The 21649-nt window shown below is 42.3% G+C and overlaps 1 protein-coding gene across 2 annotated transcripts; it reads right to left on the bottom strand.

The window, feature by feature from the left end:
- Positions 1 to 1043: 1043 nt before the first annotated feature.
- Positions 1044 to 13845, bottom strand: BCO2 (beta-carotene oxygenase 2). 2 transcript variants are annotated; one of them, XM_082330584.1, is made up of 11 exons: positions 13647 to 13845; positions 12340 to 12551; positions 10704 to 10819; positions 8708 to 8810; positions 7369 to 7497; positions 7066 to 7226; positions 6337 to 6504; positions 3693 to 3830; positions 2794 to 2976; positions 1638 to 1748; positions 1044 to 1257 (listed from the first exon to the last, which is right to left on the bottom strand). In XM_082330584.1, the coding sequence occupies exons 1-11, from the start codon at positions 13766 to 13768 to the stop codon at positions 1144 to 1146; spliced, it is 1557 nt and encodes a 518-aa protein (XP_082186710.1). In that variant the 5' UTR covers positions 13769 to 13845; the 3' UTR covers positions 1044 to 1143. The 2 variants fall into 2 exon arrangements, with proteins under 2 accessions (XP_082186710.1, XP_082186711.1); XM_082330585.1 differs by having other exon boundaries at positions 13632 to 13652.
- Between the last annotated feature and the right edge of the window lie 7804 nt (positions 13846 to 21649).

The raw sequence follows: 21649 nt of genomic DNA, 5'->3' as shown, positions 1-21649 counted from the left end.
GAAGCAAGGGCTTTCCTTCAAACCCTAGCGAACGAGGGCTCATTTTTGCTCAAGGAAGTGGTTCAAAACATTCTCCAGGCTTCTCACAATGAAGCAATATAGAAAGTCCTTAAGCCACGAGGGGAAACGATTCTCATGGAAGCCTTCACTTTTCTCAGTGTCCTTAAAGGCAGAGCCTGCAAGTGAACTGCTATAGAGGGCTTCCTTCAGCACACCTGTCTACCTATACCTCAGAGTTCAAGAACTGTAGGAGCCTGGATGAGGAAGCAAGCATATGAGAGGGCGTTTGGGTTTGATCTGCTCAACTTAAGAGCAAAGGGATATCAAGGCCACAATGGAGTTCTACATGTGTCATACTGATTGAATTAGGAGGAAGGCATAAAATGTTAGCCATCAGAGCTATATCCAGCTATGCTGTTCAAGTAGGAGCATGGTAGAGACGTGTCATGCATGTCTACAAGACCATGTAACATAATAAGGTGTGTGTCAGGGTTGCATCTGTTGCCTCTTGTGGCACAGCACAATGTTGGCCATGGGTCTGGTGAGGGCAGGGAAAGAAAGGAAGAAACTTCACAAGGTTTTATTTGAGGGCACCGTTAGTGTACAGAGAAAAGCATTAGAAGTACAGCTTCTGTGAATGTTTGCATCTACTTTCTGGGGTTCACTGAAGGCAATCTTTATGCAATGGGTGTGAAATTATGTCCCTTCATTGGGCCTACATGTTACTAGTTGGTTTTACTCCTCTCTTCTGCTTTACGCATTTCAGCCAAAGTCACTGCCCAAAGCACCTCTCTTCCCTTCAGAGCACATTGCTACCAAAGGAAGGTAACGGTCGTCTTAGTTTCCACTTTCTCCCTTGCAAGCCTTGTGCATGGCAGCCTTTGCGAACTGCTGCTAACTGGCCTATCAAGATAGTCAGAAAATTAAGATAAAGCAGTGGGCTGTTTGAGTGAAGGGGCTTCCGCCTTCCTGAGACCCTTTGCTGTATATTGTTAGGAATACAGCAGGAACTCAGAGGTTATGATACAGAAAAAGCAGTCCCTTCATCCAGGGCATAATGCAAAGGTGGGAGGTAAAAGAAAGCAGAGGTTCCTTTCTGAGCCTGACCTGGCCCTGAGTTATGGGAGGTGACAAGGTCTTCAGTCAGTGGGAAGTAAAGATGCCATGGAATCCGTAAGGGATTTGCACTGCGACTTCTGCTCGCCCCAATTCTCTGAAGGTCTCTGCATCCAAGACAAGCAGAAAAGCACTTTGGTTCTGCAGGATGAAAAGAAAGCCAGAATGAATGCCCAGGATGAACTTCATTCCACTGTCCAACCCACTACACCTGTCGCCCCCAAGGGAGCCCAAATGTACAACCAGGCCATACGGTCAGGTACAACGAGGCCATATAGACTAAACCTGTAAGACAGTTGGCCAGGAGCACTGATAGTCACAGATGCCGCTCAAGAAACAGTGACATTCCAAGGTACCTTCCTACTTGAAGTTTGCCTGGCTGTGCTTGGCAGCTGCAGAGGCACACACCTTGGGGACCATGGTGCTAGAACTATCTGCCAGAGACCCTCAAATTCAGTTTTGTGGTTTAGAAAGTATATCTAGTACTATGTGAGTTTGATGCACTCGTAGCAATAAGTTACCTCAATGGGGGAGACCACAACAGACAAGATGACTCCACTGTCTTCTGCCATGGCATTAGGCACTGGCACAAACACAGGCTCTGATGGGTAGGATCCATCCTCCTGCCAAATCTAGCAAGCAGAGTAACATATGGATGTGTTTCATTAATACTTGTCTACTACAGTTAGCAGAGTTGCAAGTTGGAGTGCTCACAAAGATACCCAGGCATACTCTGTGCTCCAAGAAACCTGTAGTTCAACCTTTTAATTAATTCTGTTGATTCCAGTAGTATGATGGTACCAGTGTTGTGACAGCATGCCCATTGTGCCAGCCATCATGCAAACAGGCAGTAAAAAGGATTCCTATTACTCATTTCACCCAATAGTTTGCAGTGGCACAGGTATAAGATACAAGTTCAGAAAACACCACCATCCTTGCTGGCACAGACACCTTCACACCACCCTAGTGCAGATCATGTTGTGCCCAGGCAATGCGGAGAAAGAGGTGCCATGCCAGCAGAGAGGAGATCTATCACCATCACCACCTGAGGACATAGCTGCTGCTCCTATTGCAGGCAGAGCCATAGCACCCCAAAGCTGTGGTGAAGGAGGGCATTCTTACTGCAAAATGAGTATCTGGAGCAGAACAATTAAAATTGGTCTCTCTTTCTGAGGATTTCTAACTCTCTCTAGCCTCCAGGAAAGTCTCTGATTAATAAGCGTTTAACACTTTGGAGATCATTATTCCCTGCTTAAGGGAGACAGGAAAAATTCCAGCTTGTGTTTGCAGTTGGAAATATCCTAAACCTTGTTTCTTGCCCGAGTCATAAATATTTCAACAGTTTTTCTCCAACTGCCTATGCTACTTGGGTATTTTCTGTACTGCCTGTTGAGAGATGACTCTTTGGCCTGGAAGACACATGCATACTTTATCCAACCCTTTCTGTTCTGTCACCTATCTAGGAACCTGGAGTGACATCCTCTCCTGTTTGGTAAGTGTGCTTAGGTGCTAAGGTTCATAAAGTGCTAGGTAAGAGATGAAATTAGGAATCTCATCTCAGACCTATTTGAATGAAGACCCCTAAAGAGTAAAGTGCCTAGTAAATGACATATCTTCAAGGCCAGTTCAGTGGAATGACTCCCATTGCTGAAAAAAGATCATCTCACTGCACCTCACCTTGAAATTCTTCGTCTCCACATCAACCTTGATCAAGGAATCTCCAACCAAATGCCGAAAACCACATCCATAGAAGTAGCGGTACCTCCTACCATTGTACTGAGAGTAGTTGATCTGGGGGAACTCCAAGCCCCCAACCTTTTCAAAGCCCTCAGGGTGGAGATTTTCATGTGTGCACCACACCTAGAAGAGGTATGCATTACATGAGTGTCAGTTTAGTTTTGACTGGACAGAAGATCTGACTGGTCCCACCAACCCACTGCACAATCATTGTGGAGAAGAAATGTTTAAAGATGAGCCTGACATTGCACTGAGGCAGGTGGAAGCACCAATTCCATCTCCCTTATCTGTTTTACCCAAAGAACTGACTCATCATCGCAGACCTTGGAAACCTCAAGGATCAGTCTGATGTGAAAAACAGGAGCAAGTCCACGTAGTCCTGCATTCCTTGCTCAGAAAATCCCAGGTCCAGCGCTCAGCAATCTGACGTACAAAGTACACACAGAGATGGCTCCACTCATAGTGGACAACACGTGTTCTATACCACCGAAGGCCACTCTGTAGGGCTATTCAGAGCTGGAAGCAAAGAACAGTTCTGTACCCAGGTGAAAGCACGGAGCATTTTGTCAATGAAGAAGCTGAAGTTTGGCCAATTATTGTAAAGGCTCATAATCCATTTGGGCATTTTTGGTAAGTCACAATCTGTCTTTGCTCTCTCATTTAAGGCAACATGGTAGTCTTTGTACTAAAATACTAAGTCCCGTCTTAGTAATGACCAAACCTTGCTTGCTTGCTTCCTTGGTGGACAAGATCTGAGAAGGTAATAGCACAGCATGATAATTGTTGCAGGCAATCTCACCACAGCCATAAATGCAGTTATGTAAGTCTTTAATACATACCTTGCCATCTGCATCTTTCACAGCCCTTGCCAATGTATAAGACAGTGGGTTCAGATTCTTCCCCGCAGGTGTGTCTGAATTCACATTCAGTGGGAGAACAAAGCGACGAGGGAAAGCTCGAGATATTGAGGCATAAATCTATTACAGAGACAGAAGGTTATGGTGATGGAGAGACGACAGTGGCATTTCAGGCTAAGTGCCATTTTGGGGAACAATTCTAAAGTTTTAGACATTCCTCCCACCCCGAAATCATCATCTTCTTTCTGTTATGTGTTTTACCAAGTTCTGGTAAGGGCTCTGCTTGTTCCAGTACTTTACAGTAGAAAACAAAAAGACAACCAATTAAATGGGTCAGCATTGCTTTCACAGTAATTAATGCTGAGTTGGGTATGCAAATCACTCAGTTATCCTCCAAATCCACCACTGGGACATATGCTGCGCTATATTTTATTCAGTTAGAACAGACTTGCATTGATCCTTTTTACAGCCTGTCCACATATGCCTCACTGACTGTGTGACTTAGGCCTTTCTTGCCCAACCAAGATCATGAGCTAACAGGGGGATTACAGAAAATGGGACCTCCATAGCACTGAGCAAGCAGAGGGGATACCCCTGCTGGAAACCCACCCTCTCCAGCCCTATTGGTGATTAGTGGCAATCCCACTTGGGAAGCCTGAGGCTGAACAAAGCACTGAGAAACTTCCACATTATTTTAAATAATATGAACAATGCAGAGAAGAAGAACTTTATAAATATCTAAGCTGCATGTAGTTACAAAGCTTCAGAAGAAAAAATGCTTGTCTGTCTCAGATCATCTGTGGATGACAGCATGATACAGACACCGACCATACTGTTTGCTGTTAATCTTGGAGTGTAAATGTTGTCTCTCTGTGAAATTAATGGAAGGAGGGGCTTGTCCAGAGGATGACTGGAAATATCTGATTAAATGCTCTACATCAGTCTCTGGAGGAGCCTCCCTCTCCCCTGGATGATAAGGCGAGCAGGAGGAGACTACTGTACCTCAGTTCAATGCCTGAAGTAAGCCCACATGATTTTCTTCTTCCCTTCTTAGGTACACATATACTTCACGTTTGGGAAGCCTAGGGTAGTGGTGGATTTACTTGGGGAGCAAAGGGGAGAGCAAACTAGCAGCCCCCAGTATGCAGACATTCAGCAGGTTGCATGAGAGGCATAATTCCACCATTGCCACTAAAGTTTTGTTCAGGCCAAGTTTAGAACCCATAATACTTCCAAATATTAAGCCTTCTACGTAAAATAGGTGGCAAGGACCCTGTTTTGGTGGTTTTCAGTTACTTCAATCTGTAACTGACCAGTTCAACGTGAAACTTCACTTTAATCATATGTGCTAATCTTGAAACCCTATTTTCAAAGCTTTTATGTTTTATGTAGCCACAGTAAACTGATTGGTTGAGGAACTCCGCCAGGCAACATATGGTTTAGTCAGCAACCAAGAGCACGAAGCATGATTCGGGGAAAAGGGATTAATCATGCTGAGGCATGCCTTAGTCTTTCGGTGCAGCGTAAATTTAAGATTCTGTTCTGAAATGACTTGCACTTGTGTGTGTATACAGTTTAATGGCTATGCTACTTGTCAGTTAAAGTACATGGGTGTTGGAAACACATGCCTAATGTTGACATAAGGACACCTTCAGACAGATCGAATTACAGCTCTTTTGTGCTCAGAGAAGGCTGAACAAAAGCTGGAATCAGCTTGCAAAGCAAATGGTCCTATTAACACTATGCTGTACTTGAATTAATGTTCACCACATCTTTGCAAAAAAAACAACACAGGAAAGCAGAACAAAATGACCCTACAAGGACACAACTATACACTTTTCAGGTCCTAATTGACTTGCTTCTAGACAGCTCAGAACATAGACAGAGGAAGTTCAGATTTGTCTGAACATGTAGAAATGCCTGCCCTTCACCCACAATATGGTGGGTTTTCCAATAAACACATCTGCAGTACAAGAAACTGAAAGCACCCCCACTTTTCCAATGTATGACCTATGCAAAATAATGCCTCTTACATGGCTTTAAATGGTGCTTTTGACAGAGTTGGACATAAGTGATTTATAAGTACATGCTGTTGTGAGGTGAATGTGAGGAACAATGTAGGTGTTTCTGTGATGTTTGTGTTTCTGTGATTTACATAATAAAGGCTGGTTTTCTGAAGTAATGCCGTTAAACAACAGGGTTTCTTTTTCATTTGCCCTTTAAAAGTCATGCAAAAACTTATTTTGCATACTTTCTTGGGGGAAAAGTTTTATTACACAGGGATATGGAAAATAAGTATCATTAAAAATGAGATTTTAAAAGAGAAGTACATTCTGCCAGCCTGATGGAGATCTGTGTCACACACCAGTGTTAAAAGTTTCAAGGAAACGCTCCATGGAGATTATCTGCTAAGAGATTTAAAAGGAAAGAAAAATACCAATGTATCAATAGATCATAATTTTAGTTTTTCCATCTAGTCATGGTTCCTTTCCCCAGTTCACATCCTCCCCCTTGTGGTCCTCCATAGCGTTCTCCATTCTACTAACCTGAACCTCGCTTCAGAAAAGTAACTCAACCAGCATGGGGCCCCATCAGATCCTATGCAACACAAATATAGAGATCTTACCTGATCTAGACCTTCCCCACTCCTCCGCAGATTCTGAAGTTTGTAAGTAGCCAGAGTTGTTCCATCATCCTGGCAGCACAGATCAAGGACCACACAGCCATGATCTTCAAAGGCATTGATTTGATGGAAAGTAGCAAAGGGCTTACTGTACCACTGCCCTGGCAGCACCTACAGTGACCATAAGAGAGGCTAAATTTCCTCTCTAAAGATCCTAGCCACACCTCAAAGAGTTTTCTCTCCCCCATTTAATTCCCCACTCATTCCTTGGTATTTGTCTTGTGTCCTTGTGTTACTACGGAATGGCTGCTTTAAGACAGTAAGTAGGCAAAACCAGATGAAGAAAAGCCAAAACATAAAGCAGCCCAGGATAGGCCCCTTGCTGTCATGACTCCATCCCTATAGCATCATTCCCAGGTTATGATTGACCTTTTTGTACTCTATAGTACTTGGGAACTGCATTTCAGTCCCTGTGCTGCAGTCCCAGGAGCCCCAAACTGCTTATTTCTGTCTGTTCTTTTAGGGCTGGCAAAGAAATGAATCAATAGAGAGGAAAATGCATGAAGTAATCCCATTTCTAATAAACCTACAGCCACCCTTATAAAGCCTATATTGCAATAACTTCTGGACTGATTCGTACAGCTGTCTGTGGCTGCTACCCAGTGCTCCTCTTGAGATCTAAGATTCCAGCTAGAGCTGCACAGCTGCTGGAAAAGCCAAAGATCCACCTACCTCTCCAGTATGCTTATTCACCACATGGAAGCGAGTATTGTACTGAGGGTCCCAGCTTATCCCTTCAGAAATGGCTTTCCCACGGAGTTTGGAAGTGATAATCTGCAATATATTCAGCTTGATGGGTTGCTCAATGAAAATGATGTAGTTTTCACTCATTCCTGAAGAGAAAAGGACGGGGATATCATCCGAGTATTAGGCAAATGAGATGATAAAAAATCTCAGGGGCAGAGGACAGTCAACAGCCCTTTCTGCCTCACAGTAGGCTAAATCCACAGAGTTTGAGATAGAAAGCATTCTTACCAAAGCTGTGATAGTAGGAGGGTTTCATCTTATCCATTGGAGCAATGGAGCACAGCACTTTCGCTCCCTCTAATGTGTCACTACAGTTTGACTTTTGTGGAGGAACCTGAATGATATTATACCTAGACCCTGGAAAGGAGAAAGGGTGTTCAACACCGCTGAGATGTGAGACTGTCCACATTCATGAAACCAAATTCAGGCTCAGTTCCTGTCTGTTTCCCCTGAATACTAGGAACTACGGCCATAGCTAAACTAAGCAGAAAACAAAAAGCCAGTTATCAAGTCAATAAAACAATCAATAGAGGATTACCTAGCAAAAAAAAAGAAGCTTGAAAGGAAGTAGAAGGATATTTCTCAGTCTAGTAGACTGCCATCTAATTTTACTGTCTGCAATGCATTCCTTATGTTCACTTACAATATCCTATAATAACAGGATCAGGAAGAAAACCAAGTTCATAGCTTGTGTATCAAAGGAAATGAAAACTTTGAGCCTTAGTGATGGCTGATGCTCGTTTAATAAACCTGAGCATATGGGTGGGAAAGAATGGCACATTTGAATAATAATGCATAGTTTGGTCTCTCCATCTGAAAACAGCATGTGCTGCAAAGTCAGGTATTGCTGAAGCCAAAAGGAAATGAAAACAGCAAGAATGAAAAATGATCAAAACTGGGCAACTGTTCAGTGAACTGAAACCTTCCTGAGGTATCTTAATAAAGGGCAGTGGCTGTCTTCACAGGCCTCAGGCACCTGAAAAAGAAGGCTGTCATGTAACGAACAGTGAATGCTAGCTCTGAGCAGCCATGTCAACGTAACTAGATCCCAATTAGATGTAACGCTCATAGTTTTGGGAAGAAGAAAAATACCCCAGAAAATTCAGCTTTAGTGTAAGATAGCCAGGTCATGGTAATAAATTCCACCTTCTCTCCTGTATAAACCCTTATGGTCCTTATCAAAAGCCAATTATTTTAAGTGGAAAACATATGGCTAATTGTCAAATTCTTTGGGTGAGGCTTCAACGCTGGATGGGGCTTTAAAAATCATGCTCCTCTTTTCCACCAAAGCTTGGGAGAGGAAGAGGGGAATCTGTTGGATATTCACAGGCCAAAGTCAGAAGCATCTGAAACTAATTGCTGAGAGAAGCCATTTTTATGGCACAGACTGACACCCTGAAATATGATGAAATTGGCTGGTTTGCCATCATTTTAACACAAAGAGAAACAGCAATTCCAAGGCCCCTTTAGACACTGAAGTTTCTTCAACAACTGCTCCTTGAAGCAGCAGCAAGCAGCAGCCTGTACACCCTGCCCACAAGCCAGGCCTGCTCATGCTCAGTCTTACCATGTTTCCCATAGGAGTTGCCCATGTTGTATGTTGTCCCGTCAGACTCATAATGAGGATGAGCAGTGGCCCCATTCACTGCAACAAATTTGCTCCAGTCTACCTGCAAATGCCAAAGATTTCAGTCAGTATAGAAGTTTCCTGTTGCTCTGCAGCAAGCCACAGTCTTTCTAAATGTTGGTTTTGTGAAAATCTGAGGAAGAACAGCTTGATGATTACGGCCCTAATGTGGGATCTGGACTTAAGCCTTCATTTTGCTGGCAATCTTCCTGAAATCCTTGCAAATTAATGATGGTGTTTCTCTCTGTGCTAGTCCTGCCAGTAAAATGGGACTAATATAGCACTAGCCATTTCTCTGGGAGACATGAACATTACTAACGGCAGGAAGTGCTGACACAATGAGAATGTTGCCTATATGAGCATTTTAGCTAGGACCCCATGTAATAACCACAGACAGATGTGCATGAGGAGATAGTCACTGCCCCAAAAAATCACCAAGTTTTTTGAAAGAACCCATAGCTAACTGACAGTGAGTGTTTACTCTCCTCACAGAGAAAACAGTTTGGCTTCACTGTCTACAGCTAGGAGGAACAGTTTGGGCAAAGGTACAATTGTGAGCAGTGTTAATGTTCCTGGGCTAGGGTGTGGTTTGGCCTCAGACAGTGGAGGGGATATGGTGGGAAGAAAGTCTGAAGGAAAAAGTTGGAGGAAGATCAATTGAAACATTAAAGCATAGAAAATACACTTATTTTGCAAAAGTTTAAAAAAACGGCTTTCAAGTATCCAACCGAGACCCTTTGGAAGGTCCCGGTAGAAAAGAGTACCACACCACTGGAAGCTTAGAAAACCATGTCCTTTTAAGGCATCTCAAATCAGAGATTTTAAATGTCATCCCTTCCATTTCTTCACTTAGCCAAAAAATACCAGTCTGCATCTAAAAAGCAGCTTAAGGGGATTTTTTTTAATGCAAGATGGATCAACAGAGCTGAACATTCAAACTAAAAATACCCATGCATCTTTTCATCACTGCACTCTGGTTTACAAAACAGATAAAATAGCAAATCATCAAACTCTCCATTTCAATATGCAAGTAGCACGCTATACTTCATAAACAGAGTTTCTTCATGACTCACAACTGATCCTGCAGGGAGGGGGGGACTCCTGGAATGCCGCCTGGCATTGTACCGAGCCTGGTATTTTGTGGTATTAAATGGTATGTGGTAACATACAGGCACAGTAGTTAATACTGCCTCAGGAATGGTAGAATCCTTCCTCGGTCCTTCTCACAGTTGTCCAGCCCAGCAAATACCCAAATCCCCTCTGAAGGTGCAGGCAGGGGGACATATAGCTTACGCTGTCATTTCACAAGCCATATTCTTCCCTCAAATACAGCCACACTGCTGTGAGACAATGCACAGAACATATGGGAAGACTTCTACTCTGACTTTTTGGTCATTTGCTAGCATGGGAGAAAATAAAGTGGCAGCTGAACTTTGACTTGACTTTACATTGACTTCACCATCCATTTGCCACAGAGGTTTCAGTCAAGACTTTGAAGGGCCATTTTGGAGTGTTAAAGCCGGGGGTGTAAGAAGGAGATAAAGGGAACAGATAGGAAGAATGAAGAGACAGGGCAAGAATACAGTTCTGAGATCAGTGATGTTAATTTCTTCCTGTATGTACAGACAAGTCCAGACAAGTAGTGAGCGTACTGGAAGAATGCCAGCTGTACCCAAACGGAAATGAGTCTATATCCGTCTCTCGCCTTGCTTGCTACAGTGGGCAGTGACTGAATCTTCGCTCATGAGAGCTGCCTTATTGCTAAGTAGATTTTTCAAGGACTCGAGCACACCACGAAGGGATGCTTATGGTTATGGCCCAGAGCTGCACTGATCATGTCTTTTGGAATCTGGGTTCCCCCTCACTGCTCTTAGAAACAGCAAGGAGTGATTCTCCCGTACCATAAGCTTATCCCCCTTATTCCACCTGCCCACACCTTTTCCTTCGTTTCAAGCGTTTCTGGGTCCACTTTGTACATGAAGATGTTCTCATTGCTGACATAATAGTCTCCTTTATACACAACGTAGTTCACACTGGCATTGTCACTCGGTTCTGAAACGAAATCCAGGAGTTGTAAACAGCTCTGTTTAAGCTCACATCACATTATAGCAAGTTAGACATGTTTAAACAAATAAACCCATTTCAAATGACACTAATCCCTCTGTGTTTGATTAGAAATATCCCACTGATCTACAAAGGCACTTAGGAAACTGTCAGCACAGGTGAGTTCAGGATAAAAGGACAAGGACTGGTTCCTGTGGAAATCATTGCAGTGAAGCCAAGATAATCTTCATACTTCCATATGCCCTTTGTTTCTGACCTCTTATTTCTTCATACCCTTCTCCCTTTCCTTCCTAGCCAAAGTCCTCTTCTCTTCTCTGACAGCCATATGAAGACTGCCATATTTGATTTACAGCATTGGAAACAAGAGAGGCAAGACTTGAAGCTACAACTTGGCCTGAGGGGAGGGCAGAGATGCTATTTGTGTGACAGGTCTTGGATAGGGAATGCTGCTTCTTCCCTATTCTCTTCCGCTTTAAAACTGAGTCAGGGAGATGCCTTTTGAGAGCTACATGTGCACAACAGCCAGAGCTGTTCTTGCTACTCCTAGGGGAGCTGAGACTCACTAGCCAGGTGGCTGAGAAGAGCTGAGGAAAAAGTGATTCCCCCAATTGAACATTGTGTGTGTGTGTGGTGAACGTGGAGCCTGAAGCTGGTACAGGAAAAGCCCGGAGGACAGGCCTTCTTGTAGTAAGGAATAGCCTACATATGTGTAAAGAGTCAAACAGGCAAGGGTATGCAGGAACAACCTGCTGGACCTTGGAAAAGAAGATGGGGAATGTAGAGAGTTTTGAAATTTACTGAGAGAGCTGGGGGTGGGGTGGGGACTTGGGGAGCTCGGCAGGCCAGTGAGTGAAAGTATGAGCACCTTTGAAGAGAACAGATGACATGGCAGGACAGGATCCATCTCCTCGGGGAAGATAAGAAGCAGAAGATGGTCACACACACGAGCAACAAGCTGCAAACTTTAGGTCTGTTCTGGTTTTAGTGGAAAGTGCTTTGCTTGCATTTAAGCCTATTGCTTTCCTGACATACACAGAACCCTATAGGTAATGGTACTTCCATTCCTGTGCAATACCGTCTCTCACCCTACTCATATCATCTCCTGCACCTTAGTACAGGAAGGGAAGGATTAGCCCACTTACTCTACAAGCTTAGCAAGGCAAGGTGTCCTAAGGGCAAAGCTGTGTCTCAGGTAGAACAGCAGATTGTAATGCTCATTATCAGGACTGCACAGGGTGTTCTTTGGGGAAAGATTTCTGTTGGAAATTCGCAACAAACTCTGGAAATGAGTGAGCTGAAGTGGCACTAAAACATTAAACTGAATGTGCCTCTCCCAGCTAAGTCTGACACCAACTTGCATTTTTTGTTGTTGTTTCAAAGGGTCATCTTTTAAGAAAAACATGGGCTCAGAACAGGCCTGCCAGACTTCCTCACATCTCCCTTTAAACCCAACCACAAGTTCCCTAAGAAATCTCAGAACATTTCTTATTTCTTAGAAAACCTCTTACGTGGCATCTCAAAGCGTGACATGAAGCGCCCAAAGACACTCTTGCATGGGTCTGGCATTGCCAGGGTCCCAAATTCTGAGACCACGATGCGGTTGTGCTGGCTGTTAGTCAGGTAGGAATTGCTCTGCAGAAACTTGCTCCTGTATGTCACTGTGCCATTCTCCAACTGGAATTGATGCAACAGGGCCATGCCATCAAACCAATGGTTAAATCTTCAAGAAGAGATAAATAAGAGAACAAAAGTTGGGCACTATATGATGTTCTACTATACTGTTCCCTCTTGCCTTTAGGTTTATTATTGTTTGTAAAAAGCTAACGCCCAGATCACATGAACACTTAAACATGCATAGCCTTGTGACAAGTCTGGCAAAACATTTGAATTGAGTGAAACAAATCAAGTGTATTTGCAGTTGTGGGACCTGAAGTTAGATGCTGACTTTCAGTGAGATTTGGGCTCCCTATGTTACTTTTGAAAGTGGACCTCAGGGACTTCTGAAAATGCTATATATAAGCTTTGGGGGGAAACTATACTGGTAAACCAACCACTCTGCAGACGTCTGCATAGGGAGTAGAAATTGTGCTTTACTGTACAACAAGAATAGAAATTATTACTGAAAGCCCAACCGCACAAGAAGGAGCCTTTAGCTCTCAGCTCTTTGCAGGATGTTGTGCTCTCTGAAATGCGAAATCTCTGAGACTTGGAGAAAACCTTATGGTCTATCTCTGGAAATATGATAAGACGATCACCTTTGGGCAGTTGGTGACATCAGCTTTGTTGGAAGAAGAGCTAGGTTTGTCAATTAGCTAGAATGACAGATTGCAAGCCAAAGGCAGTAGTTGCCTTCTTGAAATATTTTAATACATTATTTTTAAAATTAGGTGGATTTGCTTCTAAAGCAACTCACACAATTTAGTGCAATCAACTTTACAAGTCCTGCCCCAGATTTCAGAGTGCTCGTGGGGTGGACTTTTGTTAATGACAAAGGACTAGGAGTGTGGATGTCTTAATCCCTGGCTCTGTTCCCTCATTATATCATTCTGAGCAGGTCACAGCCTCTCTGTGACTCAGCGTCTCCAACCTTAATAAGTTAACCATGCTCCTATTTTCAGAGAGCCCACTGAGAGTTTCCAGATGAGGGAGCAACTGTTCTTAAAAGAATGATAACATAAGCATTTCTTCCTTGCCTTACTCAAAAAGAAACTACAAGGTGCTCCAAACAGTGGTGAGTCATTTGCAGGGGTCCCCTTTAGGTTTAGGCAGAGCTCAGGCCAGAATCATTTGACAAACTCACCAAACCTGGACTTACTTCTCCTCGCCAAATTCAAACTTCCCAGGACCATTCCTCAGAAGATTGCCATTAATCCATTTGGGAATATGTCCTTTGATCTTCGCTGGGATGGGCTGAGGGGTCTCCTCTACCGTCTGCATTAAGGGTGCGATGCATTGCAAACCCTTGGGGCTGTGGAAGGTGATTTGCTCTTTTGATGGGCTGGGCAGGAAATTCTTTAAACCTACAAAGAAAACAGCGACAACAAAAAGCAGGTAGCTAAGATTTTCACTTGGATAAACAGACAATTGCTAGAGCTTGAGATTGGATGTCTAGGAGAATAGTATTCAACAATCTGCAAGTAGCCAAGCTGTAGTGGATATTCAAACTACAGCTGTGCTCCCATAATACCCCACGCGTCCACAGGGAGCTGAAAATCCAGTGGATTTAACTCTACTGTAGTTAATCCATTAGAGACACCTGTTCTGCAGTCCAAAGGAGGCAATAAAATACATGATGATAGGAAAGAAGAGAACTTTTCTTTTAATTAGAGAAGCTTATAGTTGCAATTTATTTCAATAAGTAACTGGGAACAAGTAGCATATGGATATTTATTATAAGAACCTATGAGGCTGCAAAAAGAAATCTGTTCCAAGTTGGGACGATACACAGGGTAATGTTGAGAGGGAGCCCTAAAAATAATCTCCCAGTGATTTCTGACAAGCAGTCTGCTGAAGAAAGTGACAGAAAGGAGCTAGTCTGACTGTTGCAGATCAAAGCCACAAGCAGATCAAAGCCACAATGTAATTAGGCACCTTGTAAAGCAGTGCATGTTGGCTTTAGATGACAGTGTTGCCAAAAGCGGGGCAGAGCTGGGGACACCTCAGGTAGAAAAACCGCATTCTATAACACCCTCTAACTCCACCTCGGTATCACAATCACAGGTGAGTTAAAGAGAAGAAACCGTACATACTGGGACGTTTTCCCAGGACTTGTAATCTAATCAGCCATCACCCAAGGTGTTTTCAAACATAAAGTGCAGTGCAGAAAAACAACACGGAACACATTAGAGAGAGATCATGATACTTAAGCAGGATATGCTGCTGGCTTTTTTACTTTTGCTGCATTTGAAATCTTCCTAAGGCCTTTCTACTGTTCAGTCACTAATGTTTGGCCTTTAATCTTTGTAGCCATATTCATTATTGATTCTTCTGTAGGCCCAGGTTTTCTCCCTTTTTGTTTGCAAAGTAAGAAAACTTTTTTGTAAAGTCCTTGACTGAAAAAGCTTTTGCAGTAAAGCATACACAGGAAAGGAGAACCAACACAGCATGGAGCAAGCTGAACACAGAGGACAGGGACAAGCACTGTCCATTGCTTTGAGGTTTGGAGCACTGCAATTAAAGATATGGTTCATTTCAACTCCGTGCTATCAGATCGGATGCGAGGATCACTGCGTATGGCCTCTAGCCTGCGCTATGCCATCACAACCCTCCCTGTGCTTATGGTCACTGCTGCTTATGGATGAAGTCACCAATGTGGCAACGTACAATTTAACAAGAAGTGGTATCCAGGTCAAATCACAGTTGGTGCTGCCTCAGACGCCTCTGGCTAGGACTTAATCTGAGCTGGGTTTAACCAAGGGTTTCTGAAAAATTGTGCTATAAGGCTGCTCACAGTAAGCAGCAGCATTTTTTGCAGCTAAAGCTAATGCATGGCTTTCCTAATGCTGACCATTTCACAGTGAAGAAATTCCTTTTAACTTGAATAGTCAGCCAAAATTCAGGATCTCCCAGCTTGGGAGTTTAGGGGAGGGGATATATAGTGGTATGAGGTTCCTTCAAAACGATGTGCTACTTTTAACAAAACTGTACAACATCCTCTACTTAATTAAAAAAAAAAAAAAACAAAACCAAAAAACCACAGTTTTTCTGTCCTTAGTACAAAGGCTCTTCTAGAAAAAGAAAAGGAAAGCAGCTTACTAGGAAGAACATCCCACAGAACAGCCCAGAGGACTCCTCTAAATTCAGGGAAGCCATAGCTTGTTACACAAATGTTATGAACACGATGTTAAAGAACACAGAGTTTTTGGAGTATAGGTTGTCATGTTTTCACTACCCTGCATATGGAGGACTCTGCTAAGTTGGCATTATTTGAAATACAGTAGACCAGAAGGTCATAGGCTATTGAAAGGTGTACAGGTCAGTTCTCAAACTCATCAGTACTCTCTGATTTCAAAAAGCTCAAAAAGCAATCATTGGCTTTTCTGCTTACACACACACACAAAAAAAAAAAAAAAAAAAAAAATCACCAAACCAACCTGCACCCCCCCAAAAAAATGGAAGTCAGGAAGATCACAAATGAAACTGAGCTGAAATACGTTTATGGGACAGAACAAAACAGATTAAACAGATTTACCTGGTAAGTAAAAAAGCAATAGCAGAAAAGGATCATTTCTGATGGAGCCTCTTGTTTGAATGCAATTATCCCCCTTATGAGGCACAGGAATAGGACAAAAGCGTCAAAAAAGCATGAACTGATTGGAACGCTGTGTGCTAACAGCAAAGAGTTAGTTATTGGCTCCAGTAGCCTGGCTTGCAAAGCCTCATCAACACAAGGATTGTTTTAGCAATCCATTTAGCTGCAGAGGTGGATTTACCTAGAAAGTACACAGGCTGTTGCCTTCCCTCCCAATGCTATCACCTCCTCATCTATCACAGGCTTCAGGTCCACAGATCAGTGGAGTTGCTTTGCTACGCTGCTCTATCCTCACCGTAAGACCATTGAGCCCTGAACTAAACTAGAACTGATGAAGATTTAGGTGTAAGTGGAACACTGATAAAAATGGACTGCATGGCATACAGAAATCTATTCCTGAACCAGGTCTAGTACAGACAAGAGCACGTACTAAACAGAACCCACACTGATACTGAACTTCGTTCTGATTTTTTGACGTAGCACTTTGTTCTGGTTATACTAGTCACTTTCACCACTGCTTCTTCTAGCCTACGTTCTTTAATCCAGGTGATTAAGTGAAGCTGCTGCACAATTTACCTGTGAGCCTCTGAAACCATGTGTTCACATCTACAGAGGAAATTTGCTGTTTCATACAGGAGAATATTTGCAAAAGAACTGAGTTGGCAGACAGCATTTTTCCAAGCTTGCTTCTTCAAAACAGCCACAGACAGAATGGCTGTTAGGCATGCAGGAAGGTAAACTGCAAGATCCCTTCAATGAGTTCTCTGGCTTGCCAATCCTCAAATCCTTCTTTAGATCTCTAATATGGTAAGTCAGCTAGATAAAGAATTCAGGCTACAGGGCTAAAGCAATTAACCTCAAACCGGCAACATCCTCTCCCTCTTAAAATTCAATTAAGTTCTGATTAAATCCTATATGAAGCACTCAATCTGATCCCAGCACTACTGCTTCAGAGTATTTCCTTAGACATAAGGAAGTAAAGGCTTTTCACATCAAATAACACCTGGCAGGTTTAGTGACTGCTATCAGTATTTGCAGAAATGCAGCTTTAGGAGGCCAAGCTAAAGTTTGGAAAGATGTAAAATATGCAGAAAAATGAGAGCAACATGTCCCTAAGCAGACATTTTTGCATTCAAGCAGAAACAAAGATGGCATGACCAAGGGTGGCACTACGCAGAAACTTCCTGGAGAGCAGCGTAATTACATACAGGAATTTAGAAAGACAAACTTCACAAAAGAGCCTGAACAGGACTGGAAAAGACCTTGTGGGTCATCTCCTCCCAACTGCTGTCCCGGAAAGTCATATATATGCTCTCTATCTTAAAAGTGACTCTGTTTCCTGGCACTTATCCCCTCTTTGGAAGACTGCTTATTGCCCAGATGATTAGAAAAATCCTTTGAATTTACAGAAGGACTTTATTCGTAGGACAGTTTGTCCCCCTTGTTCTTATGTCAGCACTGTTATGTGGCTTTGGTAGTTCTCCTGCTCTTGTGTTTACCACATGTTGTATTTAGAGTGAGCAATCATGTCACTTCCTAAGCTAAGCAAGCCAATTCTTTTTGTTTTCCTTCTCCTGTGATAACCTTGCCATTCACATGACCATCTTAGCAATCCTTCCTTAGGATTAGAATTAGTTAGAATTCATCTAGTTACAATTCATTTCAAGACGTAGTCTAGAAAGTGTCTGAGAACAGGCTATATACAACAAGAATGTGTAAATTAATACCCTGTCCTATCAGACCAGAAAGAAAAAAACAAGCATAGCAAGATAATATACTATCTTTCCTTCTGGGAACCACTCAAATGAGCTGCAGATCCAGACAGTAATGCATGCAAAATGTAAGCAAATTATGATACCCAGATGAGTCACAGCAGAAGTTTTCAGAAACATGGCAAGTCGCTGTAGGACAATTTTGAGAAGGAGGGGAGGGGTGCAAAAAAAAAAAAAAAAAAAGTTTGCTCTGGTGAGTTTGTTCTGAAGAGATTCAGGACAAGAAACAGAAGACAACAATAAGCAACGACCTCCTCTAAACTTGGCACAACACAAAAAAATGTGTCTTTTACTTGTATTACATGAACAGCCTCAGTATTGCACATCATTAGTCTGGCCTGGAAACAAGATGTTGTTGCAGGATTCCCTAGCGATTGTCATCTACAAAGCAATGCAGCATTTAAGAAACACAAGGGTGGTTGGGTGAGTCTGGTCAGATGGGTTCTTTACAGAAACTTGATACAACCTGCCCCTTTTTTTCTTTTTTTAAGGAATCATTACCTCATTACCTGTGCAATGTACTGAGATTTGATCTGTAGCAGCAGCAGTAAACAACACAGGCTAATTAGCACATGGACCTAAGACCAGAAGGGCCTAGTGCAACTCATTCCCCCCTGTCAGCAAAGGAAAGGCTTGCATTCATTCAAAAAAAATCAAGCTGCTGCAATACATATGCAGGACAGTACAATACAGAATAAACACATCAAAGGAAATAATTTTGTTGCTAATCTGTGAGTGACCATAGCTGTGTTTAAAAAAACCCACCACAGCTGCACATCCTACACTTCTTCCCTATTAAAAAAAAAGGATAAATCTGAATAAAGTCTACCCTTCAAATTTAATCATAGTTTAATACTAAAACCCGTTACATTTATCTGCACCTACTCTGAAACGCACTGAGCAGATGGAACACAAACACTTCCTACTTGAATGCACTGTTCGTGAGCAATTGTAGTAATGGTGTATCACCTTCAGATAAGAGCTCAGTCATAAAGCTCAACTTGTTGTAACATCTAGCTACCCAGGAAGAGTTCAATCTCTGCGAAAGACAGAAGATGCACTGGGTTTTAATGTTGTGCAATGTGTAGATAAAATTAAATACTGATTCCGCTCTACTGTTCTGATTACACTCCAAAACGGAAGAACTTGAATAAGCAATAAAACAAAGGCACTACAGTCCCAATGGGGCTTACTGTATTTGCTTGAGCATAATACCTGAAAATCAGTACAAGATTGCAACCTGCCATCTCAAAAATCTCATTTCTGGACTGTAATTTCCATTTTACCACAAAACTTTAAAAATAGGCTTAAGATCTAAACTTTCTTTGGCACATCAGAGCAGAGGCAGTGCCAAATACAGCATTGTAATTTTTCCTCAAATCTTTTCTAAAGAATCCTTTCTGCTTTGAGTAGGGCAGCAATGAATCAGACATGAAATTGTACTTAAATAGCAATGGGTAGGGCAGAAAATCTTAACAATGAATGGAGGAAAACAGAAGCCATTTGCTAGCCATTAAATTGAAATCACACTGGATATAGCCAATCCACTTTGACTTTAACCTGTGCATTCAAATCCAAGGCACAGGGACCACCAACATTTGTCTCCACATGCAACTGCACAGTCTAATTGCTTGACTTAGAAGGACATTCAGGACCAGACTTAAGGGTGGACGTCAATGAACAGAATGCTCACAGTCAGTATTCTTCAAGCAGGGAGAGTGAAGCAAGAATCCTGTTTTCCCTGAGGATTCAAGCAAATTCAGAATAACCATACAGCTGATGTGGAAATTCGCTGGCGCAAGGTACGGGCCACAATATGGTCCCTGAAAATCAGAGGTTGGAACAACAGGGCAAGCAAACCAGCTTTGCCCATCTCCCCACCCCGAACTGAAGTTGCTGTAGCTATTGATTTCTGCCATCCAGACTCTAGCCTTTACCCTCTGCCTTCACTAGGGTTGAACCCCTCAGCTCACCTGAGTGTCGCACACTGATTTCTGAAGTTGTTGCACTTGCCTTGTGTCTGCTGGGAAGTCCCCGTACTTGACTCCTTGTTCCATCTTGCTTGTTGATTTCCCATTGTCAGGGGCTCAGCCACCCACTTCCTTGCTAACAGGCAAAGAAGCAAAGGAGGACATAAAAGAAGTGACAGAAAACACAGGGAAAAAGAAATGGAGAAAAGCAGTGGAGAAAGGCTTGTCAAAGGGAGGTAAGGGAGAAAAGCAACTGTGGACTGTGCATGCTCTTGCATATCTGTTGATTTCCCAAAGACACCTTTAGAAATAGATTCTATTTAGAAATAGATTCTACAATTCGAGGGTGGTTTTTTGCTGACATGAAGAAAGTGTAATTTCTTTGTTAAATATTGATTTACACAATCAAGTCCTTGGAACACTTATCCTAGAAAGGCACTATGAACAACTGGTGCTAGGAAAATGTTGCCAGTGTCACAGGAAACCTTTCAGAGGGAATAAATTTTAGTCACACTTTTTTCTTTTATTATCACTGTTTCACTCAAATGCCTGAACAAATAATAGAGGGGTTTCTTTTTCATGATTCAGCATTCTCACCTTTTAGCTAAATTGAGACAATTCTATATCAGCAACATTTTTTAAGACGACCTTAGTAAAAGTCAGGGAAAATCCATAATTTTCAAACAGATACAGAAAATGAGGCAAGGAAATTTGCAGACTTTTCATGTCAGTCAAGTAATCAAGACAAGAAACACATCTCTTTATGTTCCTACGCAGTTCAGCTTCAAAGTATAATGAAAGAGGTAGAGTGCAAGACAATTTAAATTTAGCAGAGAGCCACAGGCTAAACAAGATTATACAGTTGTTGCAATCTGCTAGCAAATCAAAAGAACATAACAAATTTATGCATACAGGCTTTTTTTCCCAGCAGGAAAGTACTTTATAACACCCTGAAATGCTAATAACATAGGTTGTTTTATATAACAATCCCAATGCTAGGCTTAATATTCGTCCTTTAGTTTGCATTAATTACTCTGCCTCTGAATTTTCTGTCTTTCCTCTCACATATGTAATTGATGACACATGCCTTACACAAACTTAGTAACATGTGCCTTAGTAACAAAAGAAACCTCCTGGACTGTTTCTAAATTTGCGCCCACGGATGTGGTCCGGTGGCACAATAAGGCAGGTTTGAGAACCTTTCAGATCTTTGGATACCTCAGAAGCGATCCTTTGGTTCTAAAGGGGAGGAAAACACCACCACCATCAAAAAGCAGAGATTCTGGTGAATTAAGTCATGATCTTTGTTGGTTCCTATTTTGTGATAACAGATCTCACTCTCTTAGACAAAAAAAAAAAGATAGCTCAAGTTGTGCAATGATGGCACAAATTGCAGAGTTTGGTGGTAATACAAAATCCCTTGGGATGGTTTCCCGCTTAATGTCGCTGCTCTAAACAATCCTCTCCCTTTCACAGCCCGCTTACACGTCTCACAGCAGGCTCCCTTGCAGAGAGAATCTGCTGCCTACTGGCTTTCCAGCTCTAAACTATCAGTATCTGCTAGTAATCCGAGGGAATCTGTGCAATATACTTGCCTCTCCTGTTTATCGTTTGAATAAATAACAGAGAATTTCTGGCTTCTAACAAACACTTCAAATCACTTAGTTCCTAATTCCTGATCAATAGAAATGAAATTGCTCTACCGACCTGTGTCCGCAGCAGCTCTTAACAGCAACAGAAAAGCCGTTTCCAAGATGATGGGATAGAAGGATTTGTTTGTTTATGCATTTTACCTGGAATGAATTGCATCAAAGAGCCGAGGAAA

Source organism: Platalea leucorodia (assembly GCF_965183815.1).
Source record: "Platalea leucorodia genome assembly, chromosome: 20".
Taxonomy (NCBI): domain Eukaryota; kingdom Metazoa; phylum Chordata; class Aves; order Pelecaniformes; family Threskiornithidae; genus Platalea; species Platalea leucorodia.
The sequence above is the reverse complement of the archived record's forward strand: the minus strand, read 5'-3'. Positions and strand labels throughout refer to the sequence as shown.